Below are 21,802 nucleotides of genomic sequence, written 5' to 3' on the forward strand. Positions count from 1 at the left end.
CCGGACCCCCACTACTTTTGAAAGCACCTTTGTCACCCCCATCCAAAACCCCTGTAGTGCCGAGAATGACCAAAACATATGGGTATGATTCGCTGGGCTTCTCGAGCACCTCGCACACCTATCCTCCACCCCAAAAAATTTACTGAGCCGTGCTCCAGTCATATGTGCCCTGTGTAATACCTTAAACTGAATCAGGCTTAGCCTAGCACACGAGGACGACGAGTTTACCCTGCTTAGGGCATCTGCCCACAGCCCCTCCTCGATCTCCTCCCCCAGCTCTTCTTCCCATTTCCCTTTTAGTTCATCTACCATAGTCTCCCCTTCGTCCCTCATTTCCCTATATATATCTGACACCTTACCATCCCCCACCCATGTCTTTGAGATCACTCTGTCCTGCACCTCTTGTGTCGGGAGCTGCGGGAATTCCCTCACCTGTTGCCTCGCAAAAGCCCTCAGTTGCATATACCTGAATGCATTCCCTTGGGGCAACCCATATTTCTCGGTCAGCGCTCCCAGACTCGCGAACTTCCCATCCACAAACAGATCTTTCAGTTGCGTTATTCCTGCTCTTTGCCACGTTCCATATCCCCCATCCATTCCCCCGGGGCAAACCTATGGTTGTTTCTTATCGGGGACCCCCCAAGGCTCCAGTCTTTCCCCTATGCCGTCTCCACTGTCCCCCAAATCTTCAGCGTAGCCACCACCACCGGGCTTGTGGTGTAGTTCCTCGGTGAGAACGGCAATGGGGCTGTCACCATAGCCTGTAGGCTAGTCCCCCTACAGGACGCCCTCTCTAATCTCTTCCACGCCGCTCCCTCCTCCTCTCCCATCCACTTACTCACCATTGAAATATTAGCGGCCCAATAATGCTCACTTAGGCTCGGTAGTGCCAGCCCCCCCCTATCCCTGCTACGCTGTAAGAATCCCTTCCTCACTCTCGGGGTCTTCCCGGCCCACACACAACCCATGATGCTCTTTTCAATCCTTTTTAAAAAAGCCTTCGTGATCACCACCGGGAGGCACTGAAACACACAGAGGAATCCCGGGAGGACCACCATCTTAACCGCCTGCACCCTCCCTGCCAGTGACAGGGATACCATATCCCATCTCTTGAAATCCTCCTCCATCTGTTCCACCAACCGCGTTAAATTTAACCTATGCAATGTGCCCCAATTCTTTAGCTATCTGGATCCCCAGGTAACGAAAGTCCCTTGTTACCTTCCTCAACGGTAGGTCCTCTATTTCTCTACTCTGCTCCCCTGGATGCACCACAAACAACTCACTTTTCCCCATGTTCAATTTATACCCTGAAAAATCCCCAAACTCCCCAAGTATCCGCATTATTTCTGGCATCTCCTCCGCCGGGTCCGCCACGTATAGTAGCAAATCGTCCGCATACAAAGATACCCGGTGTTCTTCTCCTCCCCTAAGTACTCCCCTCCACTTCTTGGAACCCCTCAACGCTATCGCCAGGGGCTCAATCGCCAGTGCAAACAATAATGGGGACAGAGGGCATCCCTGCCTTGTCCCTCTATGGAGCTGAAAATATGCAGATCCCCGTCCATTCGTGACCACGCTCGCCACTGGGGCCCTATACAACAGCTGCACCCATCTAACATACCCCTCTCCAAAACCAAATCTCCTCAACACCTCCCACAAATAATCCCACTCCACTCTATCAAATGCTTTCTCGGCATCCATCGCCACTACTATCTCCGTTTCTCCCTCTGGTGGGGCCATCATCATTACCCCGAACAACCTCCGTATATTCGTGTTCAGCTGTCTCCCCTTCACAAACCCAGTTTGGTCCTCGTGGACCACCCCCGGGACACATTCCTCTATTCTCATTGCCATTACCTTTACAGGACCTTGGCATCTACATTTAGGAGGGAAATAGGTCTATCGGACCCGCATTGTAGCGGGTCCTTTTCCTTCTTTAAGAGAAGCGATATCGTTGCTTCAGACATAGTCGGGGGCAGTTGTCCCCTTTCCTTTGCTTCATTAAAGGTCCTCGTCAGTACCGGGGCGAGCAAGTCCACATATTTTCTCTAGAATTCGACTGGGAATCCATCCGGTCCCGGGGCCTTTCCCGCCTGCATGCTCCTAATTCCTTTCACCACTTCTTCTACCTCGATCTGTGCTCCCAGTCCCACCCTTTCCTGCTCTTCCACCTTGGGAAATTCCAGCCGATCCAAGAAGCCCATCATTCTCTCCCTCCCATCCGGGGGTTGAGCTTCATATAATTTTTTTATAAAATGTCTTGAACACTCACTCTCTCCGCTCCCCGCTCCATCTCTCCTTCCTCATCCCTCACTCCCCCTATTTCCCTCGCTGCTCCCCTTTTCCTCAATTGGTGTGCCAGCAACCTGCTCGCCTTCTCCCCATATTCGTACTGTACACCCTGTGCCTTCCTCCATTGTGCCTCTGCAGTGCCTGTAGTCAGCAAGTCAAATTCTACATGTAGCCTTTGCCTTTCCCTGTACAGTCCCTTCTCTGGTGCTTCCGCATATTGTCTGTCCACCCTCAAAAGTTCTTGCAGCAACCGCTCCCGTTCCTTACTCTCCTGCTTCCCTTTATGTGCCCTTATTGATATCAGCTCCCCTCTAACAACCGCCTTCAACGCCTCCCAGACCACTCCCACCTGGACCTCCCCATTATCATTGAGTTCCAAGTACTTTTCAATGCACCCCCTCACCCTTAGACACACCCCCTCATCTGCCATTAGTCCCATGTCCATTCTCCAGGGTGGGCGCCCTCCTGTTTCCTCCCCTATCTCCAAGTCCACCCAGTGTGGAGCGTGATCCGAAATGGCTATAGCCGTATACTCCGTTCCCCTCACCTTTTGGGATGAATGCCCTACCCAGCACAAAAATGTCTATTCGCGAGTAGACTTTATGGACATAGGAGAAAAACGAGAACTCCTTACCCCTAGGTCTGCTAAATCTCCACGGGTCTACACCTCCCATCTGCTCCATAAAATCTTTAAGTACCTTGGCTGCTGCCGGCCTCCTTCCAGTCCTGGACTTTGACCTATCCAGCCCTGGTTCCAACACCGTATTAAAATCTCCCCCCATTATCAGCTTTCCCATCTCTCGGTCCGGAATGCGTCCTAGCATCCGCCTCATAAAATTGGCATCATCCCAGTTCGGGGCATATACGTTTACCAAAACCACCGTCTCCCCCTGTAGTTTGCCACTCACCATCATGTATCTGCCCCCGTTATCCGCCACTATAGTCTTTGCCTCGAACATTACCCGCTTCCCCACTAATATAGCCACCCCCCTGTTTTTCGCATCTAGCCCCGAATGGAACACCTGCCCCACCCATCCTTTGCGTAGCCTAACCTGGTCTATCAGTTTCAGGTGCGTTTCCTGTAACATAACCACATCTGCCTTAAGTTTCTTAAGGTGTGCGAGTACCCGTGCCCTCTTTATCGGCCCGTTCAGCCCTCTCACGTTCCACGTGATCAGCCGAGTTGGGGGGCTTCCTACCCCCCCCCCCCCCCTTGTCGATTAGCCATCACCTTTTTCCAGCTCCTCACCCGGTTCCCAAGCAGCTGTATCTCCCCCAGGCGGTGCCCCCCCGCCCATCCTCTCCCATACCAGCTCCCCCCTCTCCCCAGCAGCAGCAACCCAGTAATCCCCCCCCCCCCCCCCCCGCTAGCGTAATTACTCCCCCCATGTTGCTCCCAGAAGTCAGCAAACTCTGGCTGACCTCGGCTTCCCCCCCCCGTGACCTCGGCTCGCACCGTGCGACGCCCCCTCCTTCCTGCTTCTCTATTCCCGCCATGATTATCATAGCGCGGGAACCAAGCCCGCGCTTCTCCCTTGGCCCCGCCCCCAATGGCCAACGCCCCATCTCCTCCACCTCCCCTCCTCCCCCCATCACCACCTGTGGGAGAGAGAAAAGTTACCACATCGCAGGATTAGTACATAAAACTCCTCTCTGCCCCCCACATTCGCCCCACCACTTTGTTCGAACGTTCTTTTTAATAACCCGCTCATTCCAGTTTTTCTTCCACAATAAAAGTCCACGCTTCATCCGCCGTCTCAAAGTAGTGGTCCCTCCCTCGATATGTGACCCACAGTCTTGCCGGTTGCAGCATTCCAAATTTTATCATCTTTTTATGAAGCACCGCCTTGGCCCGATTAAAGCTCGCCCTCCTTCTCGCCACCTCCGCACTCCAGTCTTGATAAACGCGGATCACCGCGTTCTCCCATTTACTGCTCCGAGTTTTCTTCGCCCATCTAAGGACCATTTCTCTATCCTTAAAACGGAGGAATCTCACCACTATGGATTCTGGAAATTTCTCCTGCTCTCGGTCCTCGCACCATCACTCGGTATGCTCCCTCCACCTCCAACGGACCCGCCGGGGCCTCCGCTCCCATTAACGAGTGCAACATCGTGCTCATATATGCCCCGACGTCCGCTCCCGCCACACCTTCAGGAAGACCAAGAATCCTCAGGTTGTTCCTCCTTGCGTTGTTCTCCAGTGCCTCCAACCTTTCCACACATCGTTTCTGATGTGCCTCCTGCATCTCCGTCTTCACCACCAGGCCCTGTATGTCGTCCTCATTCTCGGCTGCCTTTGCCTTCACGACCCGAAGCTCCCGCTCCTGGGTCTTTTGTTCCTCCTTTAGCCCTTCGATCGCCTGTAGTATCGGGGCTAACAGCTCTTTCTTCATTTCCTTTTTGATCTCTTCCACACAGCATTTCAAGAACTCTTGTTGTTCAGGGCCCCATGTTAAACTGCCACCTTCCGACGCCATCTTGGTTTTTGCTTGCCTTCCTTGCCGCTGTTCTAAAGGATCCACTGCAATCTGGCCACTTTCTCCTCCTTTTTCCATCCGTATCCAGGGGGGATTCCCTTCTGGTTTACCGCACAGTGTTTTTAGCCGTCAAAATTGCCGTTGGGGCTCCTATCAAGAGCCCAAAAGTCCGTTTCACAGGGAGCTGCCGAAACGTGCGACTCAGCTGGTCATCGCCGCACCCGGAAGTCCCATTTATTACTGTTAACGATTCTCCTTCTTGGATTTGACTCTCCTGTTAATCCTGCAATCGCTACTCAGACTGACGAACCAGTCTGCTACAATCTATGTGGTGGGTCTGATCAATCAACCCTGTGTCTGTACTCAGAGTGTCTCCACTGGAAAGAGACTGAGCATGTGTGCTGTGTCCTTTTTATATGTGTTGGTGTAATGCCCTCCTGTGGTAGTGTCACCTCTTGTGTGTATCGTGAATGTCCATTGGTCGTGTCCTATCTTACTGACCTATTGGTTGACTGTCTGTGTCATGTCTCTGGTACTCCCTCTAGTGTCTAGCTATATGTAGTGTATGTACATTAACACTTTGTGTACTTACAGTGATGTATATCACCACAATACTTTCTTCTGATCTCTCACAGTCCAAGTTTGAAATGTTCTATCCAGGTGATGTACAAGTAAATCACTCTTTCAGCTGTCACAATACGGTCTCTTGTTTGGTGGGAAGAGCTAATACAAAATGGGTGTTTGCCTTGCAGGACACCTTGATTCCATCCTTAAGCAGAGTTTCCACTCATCTGTCTTTTTAATGCTTTGTCCGCATTTTGACTTCTCTGGTCTTTGCCTCCTACTCAAAGCTAGCCCAAGGATCAACACCGTTATCTTTTGATTATGCACTTTACAGCCTTCTGGACTCTTATTGAGTTCAACAGTTTCAGATCATAGCCACTGCTCCTGTTTTATAGAACAGCAGTTGTTGCTAATGATCCTGCTTTTTGTTAAATACTGATACTTTAGACCTTTTTCTTTACGTACCATTTTGCCTTGCACCATTCTTCTCCTGTCATTTAATGTCTCCAGCCTTCCATTCTATCACAGACCTGTTTTGTTCTCACCCATACACCACCATCCCTTTTCCCACCACCTCTGTATCTACTTAAAATTTATTATATATCTAATTAATTATTTCGGTTCTCATGAAACAGGCATAGACGCAAAATGTTAATTTTGCTCCTCTTTCCACAAAAACTGTCTGACCTGCTGAGAATTTCCAGCATTTTCTGTTTTATTTCTTCGTTCAAGCATTAATAATATTTTTCATAATGTATTGTGAAATATTGTTATTGTATGACAGGCAAAATAACATTCTGCTTTATTTTTCACTTCAGCTCAGGACGTGTTTTTGCTGCTTGAACAGCCCCGGTACAAGGATCTTAACCTGAAAGTATCCGTAAGCTTTTTTGAAATCTACAGTGGTAAGGTACGTTCACACTTCATGAATAAAATAATTTGAATGAAACAAATGTAAGAGCTGCGTGCTGCATGAAAACCATAAATGTGGAAAGTATGTTGGGGAGCTTAGAAAGGCAAGGAAAAAGATGAAAATTAGCTTTGAAAAAGACTAATGTTAATTTAAAAATAGTTGCGACCATGGCTGCTCAGCAGAAGAGTATGGCAGTTTTTGGAAAGAATCTGTGCTTCCAGCCTGAAACAGATTTCTTTTGTCAACTTTTCTCACTTTTATAATTGTTGACAATTGTATCATGACAACTGCCTATATGAATTTATCCAGCGAGCGGCGCAGTGGTTAGCACTGCTGTCTCTCGGTGCTGAGGACCCGGATTTGATCCGGCCCCAGGTCACTGTCCGTGTGGTGTTTGCACATTCTCCCCATGTCTGCGTGGGTCTCACTCCCACAACCCAAAGATCTGCAGGGTAGGTGAATTGGCCATGCTAAATTGCCCCTTGATTAGGGGAAAAAAGAGAATTGGGCACTTTGTTTTTATTTAAAAAAAAAATTTTAAATTTACATTTTTTTAATGAATTTATCCAGCAGTAATTGCACCTTCCTATGTTTTTCATGTATGAAACAATCTGCCTGGACTGCATGGAGAACAATACTTTTCAATGTACCTCTGTACACCTGACAAATCTAATCCAAGGTGTACATTCCCCAGGTTATCCATCTATACTAGTTTCTGAAGTCGAATGATCACCTGCCATCCAACTCAATGATGGTGTTAGTGAGTACATTAGTTTACTAGAAAGTGCAGAGCAAATATAGCTGCAGGAAGAATTGGCTCTGAACGAATTAGCTGAACTCTAAATGGCATTCATCCTAACAATCGAACTGGCAGAGGCTTGTGACCATCATTTCCTTTTGGATCTCCAGATATGTTGTTTGTGTCGCGGGCTACAAAGAAGCCAATATAATATGCCAATACATGAAAGGGATAGAATAAATTAAATGGCTATAGTTTGTCTAATATCGGTTATAGGTAAATGTACAATTCTGACTCAATGGATAGATGAGGTGAATTGATTTTCAGAAGGTGTTCTATAAGAAGGCTTTTTCAAGGAATAAAGTATACAAAATGCAGCAACTTGAAGGAATGTTGGTTGGCAGGGATCAAGTAATGGATGTTGCCTGGACTAGTGAACGGTTGGTTTTTTTCTGAAGTTAGGTATGAGGATTGAATTATTAAGGTTGCCAATGATGCAGAGTTAAAGATATAAAAAGCCAGGAGTGCATAAAAAAGAGATTCACTAGAGTGATGCCAGGGCTGGGAACCGAAAAGTTATGAAGTGCGATATTGGGATTGTTTTCTCTACAGCAAAGACCAAGTGGTGGTAGATTTTTAAAATGTAGTGAATAAGGAGAAATGGTTTCTTTGATTGTAGACTCCATGAAGAAGGGTCATTCACTTAAAATTGTAACTGAGGAAAGGGGCTAGAAGTTTCTTTACATGAACTGGAGTATGGCAAAAGGGAACCCAAAACAAAATCCTGAGGATTGCATTGTCATTGGGACTTTTAAGGGGGAAATAGATAAATATTTGAAATGCAAGGTATGTGGCTTTGGGGAAAGTGAGGAACATGGTGGAATTTGTTTTGATTTACAAAGGATGTTTTGATTGACAAAGAATGCCTCGGCTCGTCAACTTTTATTTTTTTCTATTGTCACTCCCTATCTTTCATACTTCAGAGAATACTTTAGCACCCCCCCCTTGTCTCCCAACCTAATCCACTTACCATGAAGAAAAAGATCAGCTGGTAGGTCTACAATCACAATTGACTTTATTGGGCGTGAGAGAAAGACTTGCCCCTATTTGATTGTTTTCCCGTTGTCCAATTCTAGGTGAGCAGATTTAGTCCTCTGCCGCCAAAATATAAATGTTACCAGTGAATGTTATGTCTGAGATCCCAGCTGTTGAGGTTACTACAACTCTTTTTTAAAATTGATTAAAACCGGTGAAGCAGAGGTAATTTCTACTGTGCCAAGACTCTTATCAAAACTATCGGATGGTAACTGGGTTCTCTTTGTTTCAAGTCATGGAAGTGAAAACTGGGTTCTGAACAGTGACTGAAGCCAAATGATTGACCTAATTCTTATTTTGCCACTTGTTTTGCAGGTATTTGATCTCTTGAATAAGAAAGCTAAGCTGCGTATAATGGAAGACAATAAACAACAAGTGCAGATTGTCGGACTCTGGGAGCAGAACGTCTTCTGTGTAGACGATGTGATCATGAATGTCGATATGGGGAACAATTACAGGTAATCCACTCTTTCCCATTATTTCCCATTAGCAGTTTTCTATTGTTACCTTGTTTTGTTTTTTAAAGCAACTTTCCTTTTGTTTCTTCCCCCCCCCCCCCCCCCCCCCCACCCCAGATTCTCTTGCCTTAGAAAAGAAACATGACGAGGTTTAAAACAGACTTAATTTTCTCCATGTATTGACATTTTTCTTGAACACATGCCTGTGGATGGCTTGGCAGCACAGTGGGTAGCACTGTTGCTTCACAGCTCCAGGGTCCCAAGTTCGATTCCCGGCTGAGTCACTGTCTTGTGTGGAGTCTGCACTTTTTCTCCTTGTGTCTGCGTGGGTTGCTTCCACAGTCCAAAGATGTGCAGGTTAGATGGATTGGTCACGCTAAATTGCCCTTAGTTGGGTGGGGTTACAAGGATCGGGTGGAAGTGTGAGCTTAAGTAGGGTGCTATTTCCAAGGGCCAGTGCAGACTCGATGAGCCGAATGGCCTCCTTCTGCACTGTAAATTCTATGAAATCACAGGCATATACTGAATTATCTATAGCTCATCATAGTCTGTCTTCGAGTTGTGGTATTTATGCAATGCATTGTGTACAGTATTTCACTCCTGACGTAGCATAATTTAGAATGTATAATATATTGTGAGACGGCGGCAGGTTACCATTCTGGCAGCTAGAGGATGCATAGTCTCGCTGGGTGTCCATGCGAAAAGTAGAACCTGAATCTTGGAGGGACCATGGTAGCAAAATGTGCTGGCATTGCATTCTGAGATGCAAAGAGTGAGCACTCCAGTCGCTGAAGCATCTTCTGCATGAGATGAATTTCAAGATTATAAAAATTGAATGTTTTAATCGCAATTAATTGAACAAATAGTACCTGCTTGCTGTTTTGTAGTACACTGTTAAGAGATTACAGGTGTTTTTATTTTTTGTAGAACATCAGGACAAACTTCTGCAAATAGCAACTCCTCCAGATCCCATGCAGTATTCCAGATTATTCTTCGGCGAAATGATAAGGTTTATGGCCAGTTTTCCCTCATTGATCTGGCTGGAAATGAGCGAGGTGCTGATACCAGCAGTGCAGATCGACAAACTCGAATGGAAGGTGCAGAGATTAATAAAAGCCTACTTGCCTTGAAGGTAAGTGTATCCTGGACATGAAAAAAAACTGATCTATCTCACAACTTTCGCATGCACTTCCTTGTGAGTTCCTCTTATCCATTCGCTAATGTTCCCAGGAAGGAGCTGATCCAATTTTCCTTTTTTGAAAGTTGGTATTAAATCTGCTTCCACCATCTTTCCTTCACAGGTAATACATTCCAAAGTTCACTCCTCATCTCTGCGTCTCAAATTCTTTTGCCTTAATCTATGTCTTTGGGTTACCGACCCAAGCTGTCATTGGGAACAGATTCCTCCTTATTCATTCTATCAAACCCCTTGTAATTCAAATGCTTCTATTAAATCCTCTTTGCTTTAAGGAGAACAATACCTGATTTTCTGGCCTCTCCAAGCAAATACCTTTGTCTTGTACTATACCCGTATTAAAACCAATTATTTGGACTTTTACAAGGGAAAGCTTTGCAGAATTTGTATTAGCTTGTGGAGTGTGAGCCCAAATAGGAGGGAGGAGGAAGGCGGGAGACGAGTGGCAGTGTGGACACAATATTAGCTCTGACTAGAAATAGTGGTGGAGCGATGGATATTATTTCAGAGTTGGAAGTGGTTTGTAGTTGATGTTCCAGTTTCACTTTTCTTTTTATAGAAGACCTGGACAGAGGTTTAAGGAGCAACATTACAAAATTTGCAGATGATACAAACTTTAGACAGTGATGATGATGATGATGAATTGGGCAGAAGCAAGGCAGAAGGAGTTCAATGCAAGAAATGTGATGCAGTTTGAGAACACCATTGGAAAAACTGTATAATATAAATGTTACAATTTGGAAAATTTTAGGTGAACAGCAAGATCTATGTCCATTTTACACACATCCTTAGATATGGCCATTAGGGTTTTTTTTTTCAAGCCTTTATAAATAGAAGAATAGAATGTAAAAGCAAACTGATCATGATGGAACGAAAGAGAAAATGCTGGAAAATCTCAGGTCTGGCAGCACCTGTAGGGAGAGAAAAGACCTAACGTTTCCGATGACTCTTTGTCAAAGCTAACAGACAGAGAAAGTGGGAAATATTTATACTGTGGAATGAGAATGAAAGATGATCTTTCATTCTTACTCCACAGTATAAATATTTCCCACTTTCTCTGTCTGTTAGCTTTGACGACTCGAAACGTTAGCTCTTTTCCCTCCCTACAGATGCTGCCAGACCTGCTGAGATTTTCCAGCATTTTCTCTTTTGTTTCAGATTCCAGCATCTGCAGTAATTTGCCTGATCATGTTGGAACTTTAAATCACCGGTTAGGACTCTGCTTAGAGTATTGTGGACAATTCTGGACATAACACTTCAGGAAAGATGTACAGGCCTTCAGAGTACAGAGGTGGGTTATTAGGATGTTGACTTTTAGTCTCTAGGAACAGAAGTGGTTATGAGATTGCGTATTAAGAGGTTTCATGATAGATTTTGACCATTTCTCCCTTATTAAGCATTGCAAATGAACAGTATGTTTAAAGTAATTATGATCTTTAATCTCTGTATCAAAAGATGTTTCTCCAATTCTAATCAAGTGGTTCAATAACCAGAGGTCATAGATTTTAAAATCATTGACAGGATCTAGAAAAAATGTGGAGAATTTGAGTTTCCAGAATTTGAAATGCTCTACCCGAAAGGTGGTGGATGCCAATTCCATTAAAGATTTTATTTTAATGAACAGTATGAGATCAAGTATATCTTGTTCCAAAGAGCCAGCATGAGTGGCCTCCTTCAGTGGTATGATTCTTGCTCCATAGGGATTCGAGACCTCGTCTCTTCTAAACAAAAGTAAATTCACAGGAGAAATCTGGTATTATGGGGTTGTATAATTCTATGTTTGTGTAATATCCATGAATATTACATGTTTTATTTATGCATTGTATGTTTATAGCATGAATATTTTTTATGTATTTCTCCTCTCATGATTAGATTTTAGTCTGTTTTAGTAAGAGATTTTGAAATTTGCCTATCGTAGGACCAGTTTTTGGTGTAATTGCTCAACTTTTTTGTTTTGAATATTTGATCTCGCTATAATCTTGTAGCCCTGTTGACTTTTAAAATGCTTGTGAATGTGTATTTTTCAAAAACACTTAAGACTGAGATTTACTACTGGAGTTTTATTTGTTCACTACAGTAAACATTGTCTAGTATGTGAAACCTTCCGGCCATTCGCGCCAGGGAGTCCTGTCGACGCCATGGGATTTTCCAGCGGCGAGCAGTGCATTCAATGGGAAGCCCTGTTGACAACGGGACCAGAGGATCCTGCTGCTGGCTAGTGGCGAAACACAGCAGGCTGTGTGGAAAATTCCACCCCCTGATTTTCAGTGCTTTGCCTGCCTTCTGTGACCTCTGGACTAATGCTGGTTCATTGCTGTAACTAAGATAGCCATTTTCCATGCATGAGGTACTCCCCATTCCAGTCAGTGGAAATTATTGGATTATAAGTGGGAAAAGAGAACCAGCGGTGCCGATCGTGAACGGAGCGACCACAGCAAAGACGCTCCTGCACACGCACAAAATCGCGGGTTTTCCCGGTGATTTTTTTTAAAAAAATTGTTCTCCCGCAAAATCGGCCTGCCCAGGCGCCAAAGCTACGTTCCACGGAGCTGAAGAGGGGAGGGGAAAAAAAGGAGAGACTGGTCCCGGTGAGCTGCACATGGAGGAGGAGTGGGTATCGCACAGAAACTGCCTGAACGTCAGAGCACGGAGAGGATAACACAAAAACAAAATAATTTTTTTTAATTACTTGCTTGTTCCTCTCCTGAAATTTTTTTTTTTTAAACTTGAAAAAGCAAAAAAAAAATCATTTTTATATTTTTTTTAAATCGTCTTTAAAAGGAGAAAAAAAATCCTTGGGGTTTTTTTTTTCTTTGGGGGGGGGGGAACAAAAAAAAGAATTTATTTTTCACACCAAAACCCAGGGAAAAAAGAGAAAGGCACATAACCAAAATATGCCTGCAAATAATAAACTGGGGGGACGGCGAGATGTAAGAAGGAGCAGCAGCGAAGGCGAAGGAAAAAAGCAGGAGCTGCGGCCACGCAGGCAGACGACCCCACAGGGCAAGGCAGAGGTTCAGGCGAACCAGGAAGCGTAAAAGCTGGCGAGCCGAGCAGCGGAACAGGACACGGCGACCATCTCTCTCTCTCTCAATGATGAAGGAGATGCTGGCGGAGACGACGGACAAAATGCAGCGAATTATTAACTGCCTGGAAAGGAAGGTGGAGGCGCAGGAGAAAACTATTCAGGAGCTGGAGAGGGCCGCCTCGGACCAGAGCGACAGGATGGTAACTCAGGAAACCGGGGTGAAAAGGCTGGTAACGACCCAGGAGAGCCTAAGTGGGAAAGTGGAGGACCAGGAAAATAAGTCCAGGCAGCAGAATGTTAAAATATTGGGTCTGCCAGAGTGGATGGAGGGCAGAGACCCAACAGGCTACGTCACCCAAATGCTGGGCAAGCTAGTGGGAAGGGAGAAATTTCCAAACTCCCAGAAATCGACAGGGCGGACGGGTCGCTCCGACCCACGCCCAAAGCCGAGGAGCAGCCCAGAGCGATTATCGTGAAGCTGCACAGGTTCCAAGACAGGGCAAAAATCCTAAAGTGGGCCCGGCAGACAAAATCAAGCACGTGAGAAGGGAAGACCATGAGGGTGTGCCAGGACATTGGGGCAGACCTGGCCAAAAGAAGGGCTGAATTCAACAGTGCCAAATCAGCACTCTACAAAAGTAATGTGAAATTTGGGATGCTATTCCCGGCCAAACTCTGGGGAAGGAGCTGTTTTTAAACATCCCAGCGGCAGCAGAGGAGTTCGTTAGAGCGAACAAACTGCGGGAGGGACAACCGCAATGGCCATCATGAAAGCGACGGGGATGGAAAAGAAAGGAAGAATCAGAACAAATAGCAGAGGGCAGACCGCAAACAGAGTCAATACAATCACGAACTGTACACGTGTGTTTGGTGCACTGTGCGGGACTGTGCTAACTCATTCCCGGGCTCATTCCATCTCTCAATGCAATGCGGGGGGGAGCGAAGCAAGGTGAATGAGGGTGAGAAAGGCGGACAGGAGGGCGAGACAAAGGCTAGCAAAAGGAAGGTAAAAAGGACCAGAGCAGGGCAAATACTGGGAGGCGGCCACCGAGGAGGGCAGGAAGAAAGGAGTGCCACAGCGTGCTTCTCGGGGAAGAGGGAGTGCTTGGCACAAAGAGATGGGGGGGGGGGGACAGACAGGGCAGGTGGGGGGGAAGAACACTGGGGGTGGACAGAGGAATGGGGGGGGGGAGGGGGTGAGCGCAGAACAAAAGAGGAGCAAAGAGAAGTGTGAGGTAGATGAGCAGCATGAACACAGGCCTCGGCAGGCATGGAGCAGGGCGAGGAACCAAGATGGTGCCACGAACAGCCAGTCAGGAGGGTGAAGGGAGACCCTGGAGTGCAGGGGCACAGCCATGTGGCGTACACCTAGCTGGTGGCCATGTTGGGTGCCTCCTGGACAAAAGGAAACCCTGGGGTCCAACCTCATGGCGACCGTGGCCATTTTGGATGGCCCCCTAATGAAGGGAAACCCCGGAGTGCAGGGGCGCGTCCACCAGGTAAGTATGGGTGATCCCGCAGTACTGGGGAGTCAAAAAAAAAACCACCAGTATTGTTACCTGGAATGTAAGGGGACTCAACGGCCCGATGAAAAGATGCAGAGACTTCACCCACCTAAGAAGCCTAAAAGCAGACATAATCTAGCTACAAGAGACGCACCTGAGGGAGAAGGACCTCCTGCTGGTAAGAAAGGGCTGGGTGGAACAGACATACCATTCCTGCTACGGGACGAGGGCTAGGGGTAGCAATGTTAATTAGCAAGAGGACGAGGTTTACGGAAACCAAGACCGTTACGGACCCAGGGGGACGGTACATCATGGTCAGTGGTGTCCTGGAAGGGGCACCGGTCGTACTGGTAAATGTGTACGCTCCCAACTGGGACGACACAGAATTCATTAAGAAGACCATGGCAGAAATCCCCAACCTTGACACACACCGACTGATCAATGGGATGGGGGGGGGGGCACGTCGACATCAACTGTGTACAGGAGCCACTGACCGATCAATCAAACCCCAGAGCAGGGAAAAAGTCTGGCATGGCCAGGGAACCAGGAGCATTTATGGAGCAGATGGGGGTGGTGGACCCATGGAGGTTCCTGCACCCGGGAGAGAAGGAATTTTCATACTTCTCCAGTATACACCCGTATCGACGTCTTTGCACTTGGGAAATCGGTGCTTCCAGGGATCACTGGAACGGAGTACTCCGCGGTCGTTATCTCTGACCACGCTCCACACTATATGGACGTGAGTTTGGAGACAGACCGGACCAGCGCCCCACATGGAGGCTGGACATGGACGTCCTGGCTGACAAAGCCTATCAGAAAACATCGCGGGTCATGGGCGACTACGTTAGTAGCAACCAAAACGGAGAGGTCTCACCCTCCACGTTCTGGGAGGCACTGAAGACCGTGATTAGAGGAGAGATCATAGCCTACAAGGCAAACAGAGATGGGGAAGAGGGTGGCCAGGCAACAACTGGTGGACTCCATCTTGGAAGTTGACAGAAAATACTCCGGGGCCCTGACTGTAAAGCTGCTGGCGGAGGAGGACTTCCGGTTGCGGCGATGACCAGCTAAGCCGCACGTTTTGGCACCTCCCGTTTCAACGGACTTTTGGGCTCTTATCGGGAGCCCCAACGGAAAACTTTTACGGCCAAACCCAGTGTGAGGTGACAAAGGAAGAAGTCCCCCCGGGTGTGGATGGAAAGGAGTGACAGCAGTGTCCAGATTGCGGACGATCCTCTGGAGCAGCGGCAGGGAAGAGAAGGGAGAAGCAAGATGGCAGCCGAGGGAGCCCAGATGGTATGGGGCCCGGAACAGCAGGTGTTCCTCCGACGATGTGTGGAGGAGCTCAAGAAAGAGGTGCTGGCGCCGATGTTACTGGCAATCGAGGGATTGAAGGAAACACAAAAGGTCCAGGCGATGGAACTCTGTGGAGTGAAGGCAAAGGCAGCCGAGAACGAAGACGAGATACGGGACCTGGTGGTAAAAACGGAGACGCACGAGGCACTACATAAGAGGTGCATAGAAAGGCTGGAAGCCCTGGAGAACAGCTCGAGGAGGAAGAATCTAAGGATTTTAGGTCTCCCTGAAGGGACCGAGGGGGCTGATGCTGGGGCGTATGTGAGTACGATGCTCCATACTCTAATGGGAGCTGAGGCCCTAACGGGCCCCCTGGAAGTGGAGGGAGCGTACCGGGTCCTCGTGAGAAGACCAAAGGCAGGGGAAACACCACGAGCAATAGTGGTGAGGTTCCATCGCTACAGGGACAGGGAGATGGTCCTGAGTTGGGCTAAGAGGACACGGAGCAGCAAGTGGGAGAGCGCGGTGATACGCGTATATCAAGATTGGAGTGCGGAGGTGGCGAGAAGGAGGGCGAACTTCAATCGGGCCAAGGCGGTGCTCCATAGGAAGAAAGTCAAATTTGGGATGCTGCAGCCGGCAAGATTGTGGGTCACACACCAGGGCAAACACCACTACTTCGAGACGGCGGAGGAGGCATGGACATTCATTCAGGAAGAGAAATTGGACTAGACTTGAGAATTTGATGTCTGGAGAGAGGTAGCGAGGTGGTGGCACAGAAATGTAAAGTGGGGAGAGGGGGGGCTAATACGTAAGAATGTTGGACGGGGAATCCCCCCCCCCCCCCCCCCCCTCCTGAGGGGGGACACTAAGAAATGTGGGCGCCGGTGGAAAAGGGGACAGGGAAGGGGAATGAGGGATCTGCGCCATCAGGGGCGGGGCCGAGAGGGAAGCGCGGGTTTTTTCCCGCGGTATGGAAATTGAGGCGGGAAAAAGAACGCAGGAAGGAAGGGGGCCTCACACGCAGGGAGGTCCAAGGATAAACTGGGGAAGCAGAGGTCAGCCAGAGTTAGCTGACTTCCGGAATCAATATGGGGGGAGCAATCAAGCTAGAGGGGAATCTAGGGGGGGGGGGGGGAGGATTAACTGGGTTGTTGCTGCTGAGGGTAAGGGGGAGCAGATACGAGACGAGGTGGTCGGGACGGGAGGGTGCCGTCTGGGGGACAGACAGGTGCGTGGGACCTGGGTGAGGAGCTGGCTTAAAAAAGGGGATGGCTAGTCGACGAGGGGGGGGGGGGTAAATGGCCCCCCAACTCGGCTGATTACGTGGAATGTGAGGGGTTTAAATGGGCCGTATAAGAGGGCAAGGGTGTTTGCGCACTTAAAGAGACTGAAGGCGGACGTGGTTATGCTCCAGGAGACGCACCTGAAATTGGCGGATCAGGTTAGACTGAGGAAAGGATGGGTGGGACAGGTATTCCACTCTGGGATTAGATGTGAAAAACAGAGGGGTGGCAAATCTGGTGGGGAAACGGGTATCGTTCGAGGCTCAGACCATAGTGGTGGATAGTGGGGGCAGGTACGTGATGGTGAGTGGCAGATTGCAAGGTGAAGCGGTGGTGCTGGTGAACGTATATGCCCCAAACTGGGATGACGCGGGATTCATGAAGCGAATGCTGGGACGTATCTCGGACCTGGAGGCGGGAAGCTTGGTAATGGGGGGGGGGGGGATTTTAACACTGCTGGACCGGTCCAGATCCAGGACCGGGAGAAGGCCGGCAGCGGCCAAGGTGCTTAAGGGATTAATGGAGCAGATGGGAGGGGTAGATCCGTGGAGATTTGCTAGTCCGATGGGGAAAGAGTTTTCCTTCTCCCACGTCCATAAAGTATACTCCCGGATAGACTTTTTTTTGTCTTGGGAAGGGCGCTGATCCCGAAAGTGGCAGGAACGGAGTACTCGGCTATAGCCGTTTCAGATCACGCCCCACATTGGGTGGATCTGGATCTAGGAGAGGATAAGGAGCAGCGCCCACTTTGGAGATTAGACATGGGACTACTGGCGGACGAGGGGGTATGCGGAAGGGTGAGGGGATGCATCGAAAGATAACTGGAGGTCAATGATGGTGGGAGGTCCAGGTGGGGTAGTATGGGAAGCGCTGAAGGCGGTGGTTAGAGGAGAGCTGATTTCCATTCGAGCCCACAAGGGGAAACAAGAGTGTAAAGAAAGGGAGAGACTGATTGGGGAGATTCTGAGGGTGGATAGGCAGTATGCGGAGGCCCCGGATGAAGGGCTATACAGGGAAAGACTAAGACTACAGACTGAGTTTAACCTGCTGACCACTGGAAAGGCGGAGACGCAGTGGAGGAAGGCACCGGGAATACGATATGAATATGGGGAAAAGGCGAGCCGGCTGCTGGCCCAACAACTTCGAAAGAGGGGGGCGGCGAGAGAGATCGGAGGAGTTGGGGACGAAACGGGAAAGATGGAGCAGAGAGCAGGGAAAGTGAACGAGGTGTTCAAGACATTTTCTGAAAGGTTGTATAAGTCCCAACCCCCGGAGGGGAAAGAGGGAATGATACACGTTTTGGACCAGCTGGAGTTCCCGAGGGAGTCCCCGTTACTGTTCGCGTTGGCAATTGAGCCATTGGCCATAGCGCTGAGGGACTCTAAGAAGTGGAGGGGGGTGCTTAGAGTGGGAGAGGAACATCGAGTGTCACTATATGCAGACGATTTACTGTTATATGTGGCGGACCCAGTAAAGGGGATGCCAGAGAAAAGGTACACCACAAACCCAGTGGTGGTGGCGACCTTGAAGATCTGGGGGCAGTGGAGACAACACTGGAGTGACGGGTGCCTCAGTGTGGTCCCCGATAAGGAATAACCACAGGTTCGTCCCGGGGAGGATAGATGGGGGATTTCAATGTTGGCAGCGAGCAGGAATTAGGAAGCTGAACGACCTGTTTGTGGACGGGACGTTTGCGAGTTTGGGAGCATTGGAAAAAGTATATAAATTGCCACCAGGGAATGCTTTCCGATACATGCAAGTGAGGGCATTTACGAGGCAACAGGTGAGGGAATTTCCGCAACTCCCGACGCAAGGGATCCAGGATAGAGTGATTTCGGGGGCATGGGTTGGAGAAGGTAAAGTGTCGGAAATATACAGGGAGATGAGAGACGAGGGGGAGACGATGGTAGAGGAGCTGAAGGGAAAATGGGAAGAGGAGCTGGGGGAAGAGATTGAGGAGGGGCTGTGGGCAGATGCCTTAAGCAGGGTAAATTCCTCTTCCTCATGTGCCAGGCTTAGCCTGATTCAATTTAAGGTTCTACACAGGGCGCATATGACGGGAGCAAGATTGAGCAGGTTTTTTGGGGTGGAGGATAGGTGTGGGAGGTGCTCGGGAAGCTCGGCAAACCACACCCACATGTTCTGGTCGTGTCCGGCACTGCACGAGTGCTGGGAGGGTGTGGCAAGAGTGGTCTCAAAGGTGGTGGGGGTCCGGGTCAAACCAAGCTGGGGGTTAGCTATATTTGGGGTTGCAGAAGAGCCGGGACTGCAGGAGGCGAAAGAGGCCGACGTTCTGGCCTTTGCGTCCCTAGTAGCCCGGCGTAGGATTCTACTTATGTGGAAAGAAGCGAAGCCCCTGGGCTTGGAGGCCTGGATAAACGACATGGCAGGGTTCATAAGACTGGAGCGAATAAAATATGCGTTAAGAGGATCGGCTCAGGGGTTCACCAGGCGGTGGCAACCGTTCCTTGACTATCTCGCGGAACGATAATGGAAAAACAGAAAGGACAGCAGCAGCAACCCGAGGGTGGGGGGGAGATTATCCTGTGTTTTTGTTTTTTGCCAGTTGTTGATATTTGCTTTTTGTTTATCCTTTTTTTTTTTTCATTTGTTGGTAGTTTAAGATGTTATTTAAATAACGTTTAATGCATATTCCTTTATTATGTTGTAAAAACGGAAAATCTCTGTTAGAAAAATGTCAATAAAATATATTTATAAAAAAAAAAAGCTGCTGGCGGAGAGGAAAAAGCTGCAAATTGACTTTAATCCACTAGGAAAGCAGTGTACCAACTCCGCCAGACACGGGGGACCTTCTACGAACATGGAGGCAAGGCTGGCCGCCTATTGGGTCACCAGCTGGGAAAGCAGGCAGCCACAAGGAAAATAGCGCCGGTAATGGATAGCAGAGGCAGACTGGTAACAGAACCAAAGGAGGTCAATCGGGCATTTGAGACCTTCTACCGGGGACTGTACACCTCCGAGCACCCCAACGGGGACGCGGGGATGAAACCGTTCCTAGACGGACTGGAACTACCAGTTGTGGGGGAAGACAGAAGGGGGGAGCTGGAAGCACCAATAGACCTAGGAGAAATCATGGGAGAGCATCAGCTCCATGCAGGCGGGGAAGGCACCGGGACCCAATGGGTTCCCGGTGGACTTCTACAAACAATTTGCACCAGTCCTGGCCCCACACTTAAGGGACATGTTCGTGGACTCACTGGCAAGGGGCACCCTCCCCCACACTAGTGCAGGCCACAGTTTCACTGATACCCCCAAAAAATGAAGACCTGACAGAATGCGGATCATAGACCCATTTCACTGCTGAACGTGGATGCGAAAATACTCGCAAAGGTCCTGGCCAAAACGCTGGAGGGCTGTGTACCAGAGGTGGTCGCAGAGGACCAAACTGGCTTTGTCAAGGGTAGGCAGCTCACAGCGAACATCAGGCGGCTGCTGAATGTAATAATGACCCCCTCTGGGGAGAGAACACCAGAGGTGATAGTCTCCCTGGACGCAGAAAAGGCCTTCGACGGAGTCGAATGGAAATACCTCCTCGAGGTACTGGAACGGTTTGGGCGGAGAGGGGTTCACCGCCTGGGTGAGGCTCCTGTACAATTCTCCTAAAGCGAGTGTCCAAACTAACAACACCAGCTCTGAATACTTCCAGCTGCAGAGAGGAACAAGACATGGCTGTCCCCTGTCCCCACTCTTGTTCACACTAGCGATTGAACCCCTGATGATAGCCCTGCGGGACGCAAAAAGCTGGAAGGGAATCCGGAGAGGAGACCGAGCACAGAGTCTCACTCTGCGCAGATGACCTCCTCGAAGCCACAGAAGGGACTGAAGGCAATACTGCAAATACTGAAATAGTTTGGAATCTTCTCGGGCTACAAACTTAACCTGGGCAAAGGCGAGGCATTCCCAGTGAACCCAAACGGGGGAGGGAGAGAGCTGGAGGGGCCCCCGTTCAAAACAGCCCAGAACAGATTCCGCTGCCTGGGGATCCAGAGACGGGACACAGATCCACAAGGAACCTGACCAGCCTGGTGGAGGAAGTAAGAAGAGACCTTCAAAGGTGGGGCTCACTCCCACTCTCTCTGGCGGGGAGAATGCAGACGATCAAGATGAACGTGCTGCCAAGGTTCCTCTTCCTGTTTAGATCCATTCCGATCTTCATCCCCAAGGCCTTTTTCCAAAACTTAGACTGTCTAATCATGGCGTTTGTGTGGGGGGGGTTAAGAACCTGAGAATTCCCAAACAGACACTGCAAAGAAGGAAAATCAAAGGGGTCTTGGCCTTGCCAAACCTACAATACTACCACTGGGCAGCAACGGCAGAAAGTGAGAGTGGATGGGTACAAGAACTCGAAGCAGAGTGGATACAAATGGAGGAGACATCCTGTAAAGGAACGACCCTCCGTGCCCTGGCCACAGCAGCATTCCTATCCTCCTCAACAAGATACACAACGAGCCCAGTGGTAGCAGCCACACTGAGAACGTGAGCCCAGTTGAGACAGCACTTTGGGATAACCATAATGGCCCCCATCTGCAGCAATCACAGATTCCCCCCGGCCATGCGGGGATACCACCTTCAAAAAATGGAGGCAGGATGGGGGCACATTGACGGTCGGGGACTTCTACGTAGGGCACAGACTGGCGACACTAGACAAACTGACGAGGAAATGGAGGCTAGCAAAAGGACAGGAAATGAGACACCTCCAAATAAAACACTTCCCCCGCAAAGAGACAGTGGGGTACCCTGGGGCCCCAGAATGCACACTACTAGAGGACCTGATAGGCACAAGCAACGAGAAGTGGGGTGCTATGTGGGAAAATATACGGACAGCTACTGGACAGAGCCCGGACTCCACTGGACGAGACCAGACAAAAATGGAGGACGAACTGGGGACAGGGGTAGGATGGGAACTCTGGAGCGAAGTACTGAGCAGGGTGAA

At 49.0% G+C, this 21,802-nt stretch overlaps 1 protein-coding gene and 1 long non-coding RNA gene across 4 annotated transcripts in view; one reads left to right on the top strand and one right to left on the bottom strand.

The window, feature by feature from the left end:
- Positions 1–21,802, bottom strand: part of LOC140426218 (uncharacterized) — a 209,642-nt gene that overhangs the window by 157,987 nt on the left and 29,853 nt on the right. Inside the window, exon 4 of the long non-coding RNA XR_011948155.1 lies at positions 9,193–9,338. This is a non-coding gene — a long non-coding RNA (uncharacterized lncRNA). The remainder of the gene's footprint in view (positions 1–9,192; positions 9,339–21,802) is intronic.
- kif2c (kinesin family member 2C) overlaps positions 1–21,802 on the top strand; it is a 138,727-nt gene that overhangs the window by 96,332 nt on the left and 20,593 nt on the right. For all 3 annotated transcript variants that reach the window (XM_072510715.1, XM_072510716.1, XM_072510717.1), the window contains exons 12-14: positions 6,152–6,243; positions 8,396–8,538; positions 9,466–9,670. In XM_072510715.1, the coding sequence (XP_072366816.1) occupies positions 6,152–6,243; positions 8,396–8,538; positions 9,466–9,670 (440 nt within the window). The remainder of the gene's footprint in view (positions 1–6,151; positions 6,244–8,395; positions 8,539–9,465; positions 9,671–21,802) is intronic.

Source organism: Scyliorhinus torazame, chromosome 7, assembly GCF_047496885.1.
Source record: "Scyliorhinus torazame isolate Kashiwa2021f chromosome 7, sScyTor2.1, whole genome shotgun sequence".
NCBI classification, from domain to species: domain Eukaryota; kingdom Metazoa; phylum Chordata; class Chondrichthyes; order Carcharhiniformes; family Scyliorhinidae; genus Scyliorhinus; species Scyliorhinus torazame.